The sequence below is a fragment of the Sinocyclocheilus anshuiensis genome, unplaced genomic scaffold, assembly GCF_001515605.1.
Source record: "Sinocyclocheilus anshuiensis isolate Anshui unplaced genomic scaffold, SAMN03320099.WGS_v1.1 scaffold418, whole genome shotgun sequence".
NCBI classification, from domain to species: domain Eukaryota; kingdom Metazoa; phylum Chordata; class Actinopteri; order Cypriniformes; family Cyprinidae; genus Sinocyclocheilus; species Sinocyclocheilus anshuiensis.
The window spans coordinates 236847-248283 of NW_015544131.1; the positions used below are offsets into that span (position 1 = coordinate 236847).

Here is an 11437-nt window from a genome sequence, read left to right on the forward strand (position 1 = left end):
ACTGTTTTTTAAAGATTTATTTTTGGTGCTTTTGCCTTTATTATGACAGGACAGTGTAGAGATGACAGGAAGCACAGTGAGAGAGAGAGGGGGGGGGGGATCGGGAAAGGTCTGCGAGCTGGGACTCGAACTCACGACACCCAAAGCGCAACGGCGCTGTATGTCGACACGCTACCCACAAGGTTATCGGTGCCGACACCTCTTGGCTACTTTGACGTATTTCCTGTATTTCCAAAACATGATGCATGATGGGATAAAATAAGCCCCGAATAGCGCTCCTGAATAGTATTCGAGATAGTGTGGATTTAGTGTGCGTTCAGGGCACTGTGCTTTGGTGTTTTTAAGACCTGGGACAGTCTTGCGCACTTACTTCCTGTCATGTGCATGCGCTGTCAAGTGGCCAAGACCGCAAGTGTGGGTATTTGGACAAGGCATCTGCAGGAAAGTGGATCTTGTGGAGCAGATTTGAGGATCCCTGCTCTAAACTATACTTTTTAATAGTTTTTAGAGACAGGGTAATTAACATCCATTTCTTATGTGATCCCCATTTTCAACTTACCACAGTTGTCATGCACAAAATACAGAAAACATTAACCATCCATCTCCTCATTGCACTGTCATTCTCCATTATAGACTTGCTAGATGTCATCTGTCCCATCAGTGCTGTGAAAGTTTGTCTTCAGCTCTTCAGTCATCAAACTCTCTTAAAGAGTTGGACCTGAGTAACAATGCCCTGCAGGATTCAGGGGTGAATCTGCTTTCTGCTGGACTGAAGAGTTCACACTGTCAACTGAACATACTAAGGTTTGACTTTCACAATTACATATTTATGTATGTGACACACCAAGCAAAGTCCATTGCCATCAACACTGATTATATAATGTGAGGAATGTTGTTCCTACAATACGCTATATTCTAAAAAAATGAATAAATACATATACAGTGCCTATAGAAAATCATCATACCGTGTGAAAACCTTTTCCTTTTGTCACATTACAATAAAATATAATAAATAAAATAAATTGAGTCTAACTTTTTTGAGCTGCATGTACACATTATAACCCTCGTAATTAAAGTAAAAATATAATTTAAAAAACTTCTGGAGGATTATTAAAAATTAATCAGTGAAACGCCTGGTTTGGTAAAGTGATCAGCCCCTTAGAGTATACCATTATAAACTTGCTCAGGTGAAAGCAATCAACTTCCAGATTAAACACCAGGCTAATTTCCCCACCTGACATCAATAGTAGTGGTGTTTATTACTTGAGAATAAAACGAGTGAAACGTTTCTTGAAGATTCCACTGTTAGTAGTGTATGGTATGGCAAAGAATTAACCATGGTTGGGAAAGTGCTTTCAAAAGACCTCTGGGATAAAGTTGTAGAAAGGCACAAGTTAGGAGAAGGCTACAAAAACATTTCAAAGGCTTTAGCTATCCCTCAGAGTACTGTTCAGAGCATCATTAAGAAGTGGAAAGCATATGTCACCACCAGCACATGTGGATGACAGAGCTAGGAGGACATTGATAAGAGAAGCTACCACGAGGCCAAAGGCAGCTTTGAAGGACTTACAAGGCTTTATGGCTGTCTGGTCATTCGGTGCATGTGACAACTATCTCCCAAGCTTTACACAAATCTGGCCTGTATGGCAGGGTGGCATGAAAGAAGCCTTTCCTAAAAAAGTGTCACACGCAGTCTCATTTGCGCTATGCAAAAACACATTTGGAAGAGTCTGATACCTTCTGGCAAAAGGTGCTATGGTCTGATGAGACCAAAATTTACCTTTTTGGACTGAACTCCAAGCGCTATGTTTGGCGAAAAGCAAACACAGCACACCACTGAAAACACACCATACCTACTATGAAGTATTGCAAGTGTTTCTCTTCAGCTGGGACTGGGCGATTGTTCAGGATTGAAGGGAAAATGGATGCTGCCAAGTACATCCAAATTCTTGAGGAATACCTGTGTCCCTCTGCTAGACAGCTGAAGACGGGCAGGTCATTCACCTTCCAACACTACAATGACCCTAAACATACTGCCAAAACAACAACGAAATGGCTTAAGGATAAGAAGGTGAATGTCCTTGAGTGGCCAAGTCAGAACCCTGACTTAAATCCAATCGAAACTCTGTGGATGGATTTGAAGAGAGCTGTCCATTGCCGCTAACCACAGAATTTGACTGAACTTGAGCAATTCTGCAAGGAAGAATGGGCAAATATTCCCCAATCAAGGTATGCAAAGCTAGTACAGACATATCCAAAAAGACTGACGGCTGTAATTAAAGCAAAAGGTGGCTCTACGAAGTATTAAATCAAGGGAATGATGACTTTTCCAACCCTGTTATTGTTTTTTTTTTTTGTTTGTTTTTTATTAATTTGCTGAACGTATTTGGTTACTAACGTAACCTCGGTTCCCTGAGATTCTGGAACGAGTACTGCGTCTGCTAAGATGCTATGGGGAAAAACTCATTTTTCTCAGATGACTGAAGCCTTTTCAATAACGCAGTGTAACTGCACGGCCGTTGGTTCGTGCAGTGAATTAAAAACGAACCATAAAAATGAACGATAGCACGGCTAGTTACGCAGTATTCGTTCCCGTATCTCAGGGAACCGAGGTTACATTAGTAACCAAGTACGTTCCCTATCGATACTTCACTCGTACTGCGTCTGCTAAAACGCTATGGGGAACCAGTACAATTCCGCCGTGCTATGCTAGAGGAACAACTCATGCTTGAACTTGCCTTAAGCACCATAAGGGGCCCAGAGGGACTAAGTAATTAGCAGGGAAGACCCGCAGGAGACAATAGGGCCAAGCACGCAGAGGTCGGTCCGGCCTCAAGAATCGTTCCAAGAAAACTCCATACAGCCTCGGCACTCAGTGAGGGCCAAGAGCATACAAGAAGGAGGGCAAAGCCTAAGCACTGGTTTGGCAAGAATGAGCCCATTATGCAGAAAGGACCCGGGCCTGTAAGGCCGGAACGTCCAGATTATAGAACCTGGCAAATGTGGACGGCGAGGCCCAGCCGGCCACCGCACAGATCTCTGCAATGAACACACCACTAGACCACTCCCAAGACGAGGCTATGCCTCTAGTCGGGTGGGCTCTTACTCCCATGGGGCAGTGTAGGCCCAAGGAGAAGTATGCTAGTGCAATAGCGTCAACTATCTTGTGTTCGGAAGCCCTTTGGTGCGGCCACCGAAGCATATAAAGAGTTGTTCAGACTGCCTAAATGGGGCAGAACGCTAAATATAAGTCTTTAATTCCCTGACGGGGCAGAGTAACTTCAACTTCTGGTCATCCTCCAAGGGAGGAAGCGCCGATAGAGTTATAACCTGTGCCCTGAATGGAGTGGAGAGCACTTTAGGTGCCTTGGCTTCAGGATGACCTTAGAGTCATTGGGCCCGAACTCAAGGCAGGTGGGGCTCACAGAGAGCGCCTGCAGATCACCCATACGCTTTACTGATGCCAACGTTAGTAGCAGAGCAGTTTTTAGCATCAGGGAACGAAGGTCAATAGATTGTAGCGGCTCAAAGGGAGGGCTCTTTAGGGGAGAAGTCCGACCACTTAGAAGTGTAGAGGCGTCTCGTAGATGGAGCTCTAACTTGAGAGATTGTATTTAGTATGCTCTCTGGGAGGTACGCAGGCTCCCATCGAGAGGACAAAAGTGCAGAGCCCACAGCTCGGGCTGGGGGTGCCATATCGTTCTGTTCGCCTGAGAGAGGAGGTCCCGCCTCAGGGGAATGGGCCATGGAGCTGCTACCAGCAGCTGGGACAGCTCTGCGAACCAGTGATGGTTCCTCCAGTTCTACTAAAAGAACCTTGTGCTCTTGTTCCCTGATTACCTGTGGGATCAGGGCGATTGGGGGAAAAGCATAAAAGAGGAAGTTAGGCCAGTCGTGGACCAACGTGTCCGTGTCCTTCGAGAAATAAGTTGGGCAATGAGAGTTGTTTTTTGAGGCGAAGAGGTCAACCTCTGCCTTGCCAAAGATCTCCCAGATTTTCTAAACCGTTAGCGGGTGGAGCATCCACTCGTCTGAAGGGACCTTGCTCCGAGATAGCATATCTGCTCCTTGGTTCAACTTTCCCAGCACATGCGCCGCACTCAGCGAACACACGTTGGTCTGAGTCCATTCCAAGAGGTACTCTACTAGAATAAAGAGGAGCTTCGAGGAGAGTTCTCCCTGGCGATTTATGTAGGACACTACCATCATGCTGTCCGATCTGACCAGGACGTGGTGTCCCCTCAGGTCTGGCAGGAAGGTGCGAAGGCCCAAACATACCGCCAGCATTTCTGGAGGCGACCACTCTAGTCCCAGCTCCTCCACAGCCTTAGACAGGACACGGAATAGTTCGGCGTCCATGCCTGGCTTGGGATCGCTGGGCTCCGCAGACGGCGGGTGGTCGGGGTCGTTGGTCGAGCCTGACAGATCCTCCATGTCTGAAGCCACCAACGACATGCTGTCGTCCAGCGCGTCACACTCACTCCCACCAAACGAGATCAGGTCGCTCGCAGCTGCAGAGGAACACTGGTCTGGCTGGGAGAATAAGAACGGGACAAGCCTCTCTATGAGGAGAGAACGAGGCACGGGGGGTCGAGGCCAGTGTGGGCTTGCTCGTCTCCGGGCGCCGAGGTCCTCTGCCCCGCTGTTTTTTCCTCGCAGGTTCCTGGGAGGAAGAAAACGAGAGGACGCGAGGGACGGGGTCAATTTCTGAAAAGAAAGCCAACCGCGAGCGCAGAGAGTAGAGATTCATATCCTTGCTCTTTTAAAAGCTCTTTTAGTAATTCGCCGGATGGTGGCAGGGGATCTAGGAGACCGGCGCTGCTGCGGGCGCTGAAGGCGAGATCAGCCGAGCAGAGAGAGGTCTTGAAGCTTCGCCGTGGAAATGCCACACAGCGGATCAACTCTCGTAGTATCAGTGAAGATCGTCATCGTCGCTGAAGGAGAAGAAATCTGAGGATCTTATGGTGATATGCCCACTTATATAGCCAGATTGCCCTGCCCGCTCTGGCGGGCTTTGTCGCCATAGGCTTGGTAAGACCAAAAGTGTAAATAAAGCTGGAAAAGTTATTTCGAATGGGGTTTGATTTCAGGCTGTATGACAAAGTAAATATTTCAAAGGGGAATGATGATTTTCTATAGGCACTGTATAGCAGCTGTGGTAACAATCTATTCCTGTTGAGTTTTTTTTTTTTTATGTGACCAAACTGACTAATTAAAATCTGGTCGATTTAGCCTCTTCTTGTCAACTAACAATTAGTCAACTATTTAGCTTGCATACATCAATGTTGTTTTGGGTGAACTTTTTATATTGATGGGACTAAATTGCAATGAAGTATACAGCATGTATATGCATGTATATACAGTATACAGCATGACATTGTGTTTTTGCAGAAATATTACAAATTGTTCATATTAAATATTCTTGAAAATAATGTGGTATAAAGAGAGGGAACATTGAAAATAAAACATTATGAAATATGAGATTAAACTATGTTAAAAAAAAATAAAAAATGTATCTTAAGTTAAACTCTCCAATAATGAGTCCCTTTTGACCCTGGAGATAATTGAGTTCTAACACAGATCCTACAGTAATGCATGAGTTTGATGAAAGTTAATCAAGAAATAGTGGTGAAAAGTAATGTGAGAGGAGACACTCTGGGGTGCATTTCCCGAAAGCAACTATGGTCACAATTTCCGTCATTACCAATAGTGTTCAATGGAACTTACCACGATAGTTAGCTAATGATGCTTTTGGGAAACACACCCCTGATTGGGTGAATGATCTGCAAATCAGCATAAATTATGCATCTGGAGGTAATGGAAGGACTATTTACAAATAAACAAATCACCAGTGGTGGACCCAGTACACAAACCAAATACTTGGGTTAAATATAACAATGATTTAAAATGTAGTGACAAAAGTTTCTCAAAATAAAAAATCTGGCAGAGTACAGATACTTGGAAAAATTTACTTAAGTACAGTAACAAAGTGAAAATACTTTATTGCTGTCCACCACTGCAACTCAGTTGCAACTTAAAGGGGTCATATGATGCTTTTTTAAAGATCATTATTTTGTGTATTTGGTGTAGAGTCTTAACTTTGATAAAGAATATCTCTTTGGTTTTGAGACTTTAGTCTTTGCAACTTCAGGGATCTTATCTATGCACAATCAGCTTGTAACACTCCAAAGAGAAAGGAAAACTTGAAATCGCATCATATGACCCCTTTAAACCAATCGTGATGTAATTCATCTGTTTTGATGTTGCTCTATTTTTCTGTTCAGACTGGTCTTCTGTAATCTCACTGGTCAGTGCTGTGAAAGTTTGTCTTCGGCTTTACAATCATCAAACTCCCAGCTTAGAGAGTTGGACCTGAGCAGCAATGACCTACAGGATTCAGGAGTCAAGCTGCTTTCTGTTGGATTTAAGAGTCCAAACTGTCAACTGAACATACTGAGGTATTTGAGAACACAGATAAATAATTACTCTAATCAAACTAAACATGTCACTTCAGTTCTGCTCTTGACTTCCTGGGTGCTTGTAATGCCTCAGCAGAACCCAGTTGCTGTATTTGGTCTGGTGTTTAATTGGAATTTTTATTTTTTGGGCTAATACTGATTCTTGCCCAATGGTCAATGATGCTAATGCCAGTGTTTTTAGCACTAAGCACTAATGCATGAGTAATCAATATTCACTTTGGACTCTTGTCAAGTTATTTTTATGTTCTGATCTCTGCCTCAGTCAGTTAATGCCTCTCGAAGACTACCAGCAAAGGAAGTGCTTTCGTTTTCTTTTCTGATGTCAGTGGAATATATAAAACTAAATATAAGAAAATACAAGAATGGCAGTGTATGAAATTATCCCCAGCAACAGCATGACTAATTCACAAACTATAGTAAGAAAGAAAAAAAAAATACAAAACATAGTAAAGATAATCAACAAGTTCAAATAAATTGTAATTATTTAATGTGTTAATTTCAAAAACAAACTAGCAATGCCTTCAAACTTCCTGTGACCAAGGAACAACATCAGTTATGGTACCATGCTTCTTCCCTGAAATATAGTTTAACTAAATATAGTTGAAGGGATAGTTCACCCGAAAATGAAAAATTGGGTAACACTTTATAACAGCGTTCATTTATAAGTGATTAGTTAATGATTAACTAATCTTTTACAAAACATGACTGTTTTCATAAATGATAATATTTTGTTAATATGATAATGATAATAATATGTTAATATTTTTATCTGTTTTGTAGATTAAGTTATAAACCATTTACAAGTGATTAGATAATGATGAACTAATAATTTACAAAACATGACTATACGTTCACAAATGATTAAGTAATATGCTAATCTTATCTAGATTATCTTAAAAAAAGCATATTATGAAATTATCAAACAGATCCTTAGTAAATGGTTTATAAGTTACTAGTAAATATATTAGTAATCACTTATTATTCATTGAAATGTCAACATTGTACTATTGTCTCAAACATTTGTTAATCATGAACAAATTATGATCAAACCATTAGTAAATGATCGGTATATAATTTTTGTATGTTTCGTTAAAGTTGTAAGATGGTCTGTTAAGAAGCCAAAAATGCAATTATGCTAAAACTTTTTTTTAAAGAATAATAAATTATTTGCTGTCAAGTGAATAAACGTGTAAATTACTTACAGTCAGGGGATTCCAGTGGGTTATGTTAAACCCTTTCTCTCATCAGCACAGACTTGTGTTCTGTGTGGAGTGTGTGGGATCTAGTGACAATGTGAACCGGTTTTACCCTCCACTGAAGACCACATCAGGTGCACAGCGTTAAAATACTCCTTGTGTGTCAGAGAAGACATCTGTCTACACCCTCACCAGTGAGCCTTTACATTGGAGTACACACTACAAAGTATTCAAAACCTGTTGTGTAAATGTATGAATAAATCATTTACAAAGCTTTCTGCATCTGCTAATCTAAAGTGTAAACTACTCATCACTTGTAAATGTGGAGGGTAAAACCAGTTCACATTGTCACTAGATCCCTAGGTCGTCTGAAGTCAAGTCAAGTCAAGTTTATTTGTACGGCGCTTTTCACGATAAAAATCATTGCAAAGCAACTTTACAGCAAATTAAGTTTCTACAATATTTAGTGGTAGCTTATCAGTGGTGACTGTCAGTTAATGTACATATGGCAGAAATGTACGGAAAAATCAATTAAAGACGTAATCAAACAGACGATGAACACTATTAACAGCAATTATTATATGATGCAATCAAACTTATAGCAAAATGTGGATTTGCGAATTTCCCAAATCTGAAGATGGCCCTCGAGTGGATTTCACCGCCTTTGTAGAGTGGATACTGACGACAAACGGATCCCCGTTCACCGACTGTCCCAAGGAGGATCTCGCCAGTTCCACTCCGGACCCAGAGCCCAGCCCACCATCACCCTTGGTCCTCTGTCGCTCCGGCTCCACCGCGGCCTTCCAGATCCCCGCCTCCACATCGGTCGCCTGAGCATTCGTGAGTGCTCCTGTGGATTATTAAAGACTGTGGATTGCTATTCTCCTGCGTTCTCCTCATTCCTCGTTTCCTCTCATTAGGCGATCCTGACAAGCCTCAGGCAACATTCTTTTCTTTTACAATGAACTGGTTCAGTTCACTAGCTTTGTTTAGATGTAATGTATACGCAATTATATGTGACTTGTGCTGGCAAAATTAGTTGGAATGTGCGCAGGCTAATTTTGAGCTACAGGCAAAAAGAATTGGAAGAAAAGATGCAACGTTACTAGGTGATTTCGCTTTGGAACCTTCAGAAAACTATAACTCGATTTTTCTCTAAATTGACTTTGCTGACTCTATAGACTTGGAACAGATGTAGCTCAGTCATTTTTTGTCAGATTCCAAGAACTCATATATCATTTTGAATGTCTTTTAATTGAGAATGTAAATAAAAAAATAAAACAGATTTTTGAAAATGTGCTCATTGTGACTCATTTTGCCAGCACAGGTCACATAATATTACTGCACCCAATAATGGTGTAAAACATGTATTGCTTGTCTAAAATACTTAAAGTGAATAAACATGTCTTCATCAGCGCACCTTTTTAAATAAACAATGAGAAACCATAAAAACTTAAATTTCACCCCTTTATTCAAGTGCTCAGTTCACACATGCACATATCACCAGCTCATCGGTCTTCTGTGTTTCCTCAGTTCAGATACTGTTGGAGGAACTGAAGCACTGAAAGGGTTTGCAAAAACCAGCAACATAGGATCACATACGCTGGTATGTTGACTCATTTTGAGTCAGAGTGACCATCAGGCACATCCAAAAGTGAGTTTTGTTTGAGTAACTTGTAGATCTGTGCTGCTTGAGCCGCGAACCATTTCAGACAGTTCAGTCCATCAATGAAAAGAACCAGTTCAAAAGAATGCTTCATTCATGAACCAGATATCACTCTGGACCATTTGACTGAGGCTATGGAATACAGGTAATATTGTTGTAAATAATGTCCAGTTTCTTGCACAGACATTTTTTTTTTACTTCATGAGACCTCAATATATATGGTCAGGAGTCATTTTGTGTTCTTTAATATGCTTTTTTCTCAAAATTGGGCAGCTGATTTTTTTAACTGATTTACTGTTCTTTAATGTTCTACACAAGAGAAAAAGTCACTTACATTTTGAATTGCCTTTTGTATTAAATTTAATTTTGAATTAAATTTACAGCAAATTTCCATTATTGGGTAAATCATCCCTTTAACACAGAACAATAATTTATTGTTAATGCCATCATGACTTAATGTACATGTTTCATTCATGTATTAAACTTCATTATACATTTAAAATCTCACTAATGGTTAAAGTATGGAATTGTCTATGGAAAATATGCAGCATGCAATGAAGTTAAATAATTAAGCAAAGAACTCAAGATGAAAATGGTAGAGGAAAAACATGCATTTGAGCAAAGGAGCTGTGTGAACTGCATAGGTCAGTGTGTGAAAGTGATGTCTGATTGCCAAACTAATGTGATGTGGAATGTTGCTGTGTGTTTTTAGGTTATCTGGCTGTATGGTTACAGAGAAAGGCTGTGGTTATGTGTCTTCAGCTCTGCGTTCAAACCCCTCACACCTGAGAGAGCTGGATCTGAGCTACAATAACCCAGGAGAATCAGGAGTCAAGCTGCTCTCTGAAAAACTGGAGGATCCAAAATACAGACTGGACAAACTCAAGTATGTTGAGCAGGAAGAGTCACACTGATGTGTGTGTATGTATACACAGGTTTAACTTACATTGCAAGGTTCAAATGTCCCCACTAGGATTGGAAAACCTTAAAACTAGCTACAGCGTGGAAACTAGCCATCAGTCTCCCCTAGGAAAACTAAACTAATAAACATACTAAATAATGGTTTAATTAATATCACAAGGTTCTGTCATTCAGAAACATGGCTTTTCATATCACTGCTGTGCTGATGACACTCAACTCTACCTCTCATTCCATCCTGATGATCCGACGATAGCTGCTCACATCTCAGCTTGTCTAACAAACACCAGTAGCTGCTCACATAAAATTCAAGGCATTAATGTTTGCCTACAAAACCACCACTGGCTCTGCACCCCTTTACCTAAATTCATTACTTCAGACTTATGTGCCCTCTAGAAGCTTGCGTTCTGCAAGTGAACCATCCCAAAGAGGCACAAAATCACTTTCAAGGACTTTTTCATTAACTGTTCCCTCCTGGTGGAATGACCTGCCCAACTCAATCCGAGCCGCTGAGTCCTTAGCCATCTTCAAGAAACGACTAAAAACACATCTGTTCCATCTTTATATTCTAATTCTATTCTTTAAAAAAAAAAACCTTGCCACTTTTAGACATGCACTCTATTCATCACTGCGTTAGGCTAACTGAGACTTGTCATAGCACTTTCATATCATTGCTCTTTTGTTGATTTTTATTGCTTCCATTGTCCTCATTTTTAAGTCGCTTTGGATAAAAGTGTCTGCTAAATGACTGTGTAAATGTAATATGTAGAAATGCAAAAAGTCTATGGGAAACACAATATACCAAAACAAATGTTTCTGATTGTTTCAAATGTGCAACACTGTATGTGTTTTGCAGTGTGGATCATGGAGAAGAGTTCAGGATTAAAGCAGGACTACACAAATGTATGTACACACACACACACACACACATTTGGTGATGTGTGTTGTTATAAGTGTTGTCTCTTCTTGTGTTCAGATTTCTGTGATCTCACACTGAATCCAATCACAGCCAACAAAAACCTTGTTCTGTCTGAAGATAACAGAAAGGTGACATATGTGGAAGAGCATCAGGCATATCCTGATCATCCAGAGAGATTTGAAAGGCATCCTCAAGTTCTGAGTAGAGAGAGTCTGTCTGGACGCTGTTACTGGGAGGCTGAATGGAGTGGACATGCTGA

The 11437-nt window shown here is 41.0% G+C and overlaps 1 protein-coding gene across 1 annotated transcript in view; it reads left to right on the forward strand.

Annotated features, from left to right (window-relative positions):
- LOC107694888 (NACHT, LRR and PYD domains-containing protein 3-like) overlaps positions 1–11437 on the forward strand; it is a 41121-nt gene that overhangs the window by 29131 nt on the left and 553 nt on the right. The window contains exons 5-9 of the mRNA XM_016494610.1: positions 634–804; positions 6285–6458; positions 10054–10227; positions 11116–11162; positions 11236–11424. Of these exons, the coding sequence (XP_016350096.1) occupies positions 634–804; positions 6285–6458; positions 10054–10227; positions 11116–11162; positions 11236–11424 (755 nt within the window). The remainder of the gene's footprint in view (positions 1–633; positions 805–6284; positions 6459–10053; positions 10228–11115; positions 11163–11235; positions 11425–11437) is intronic.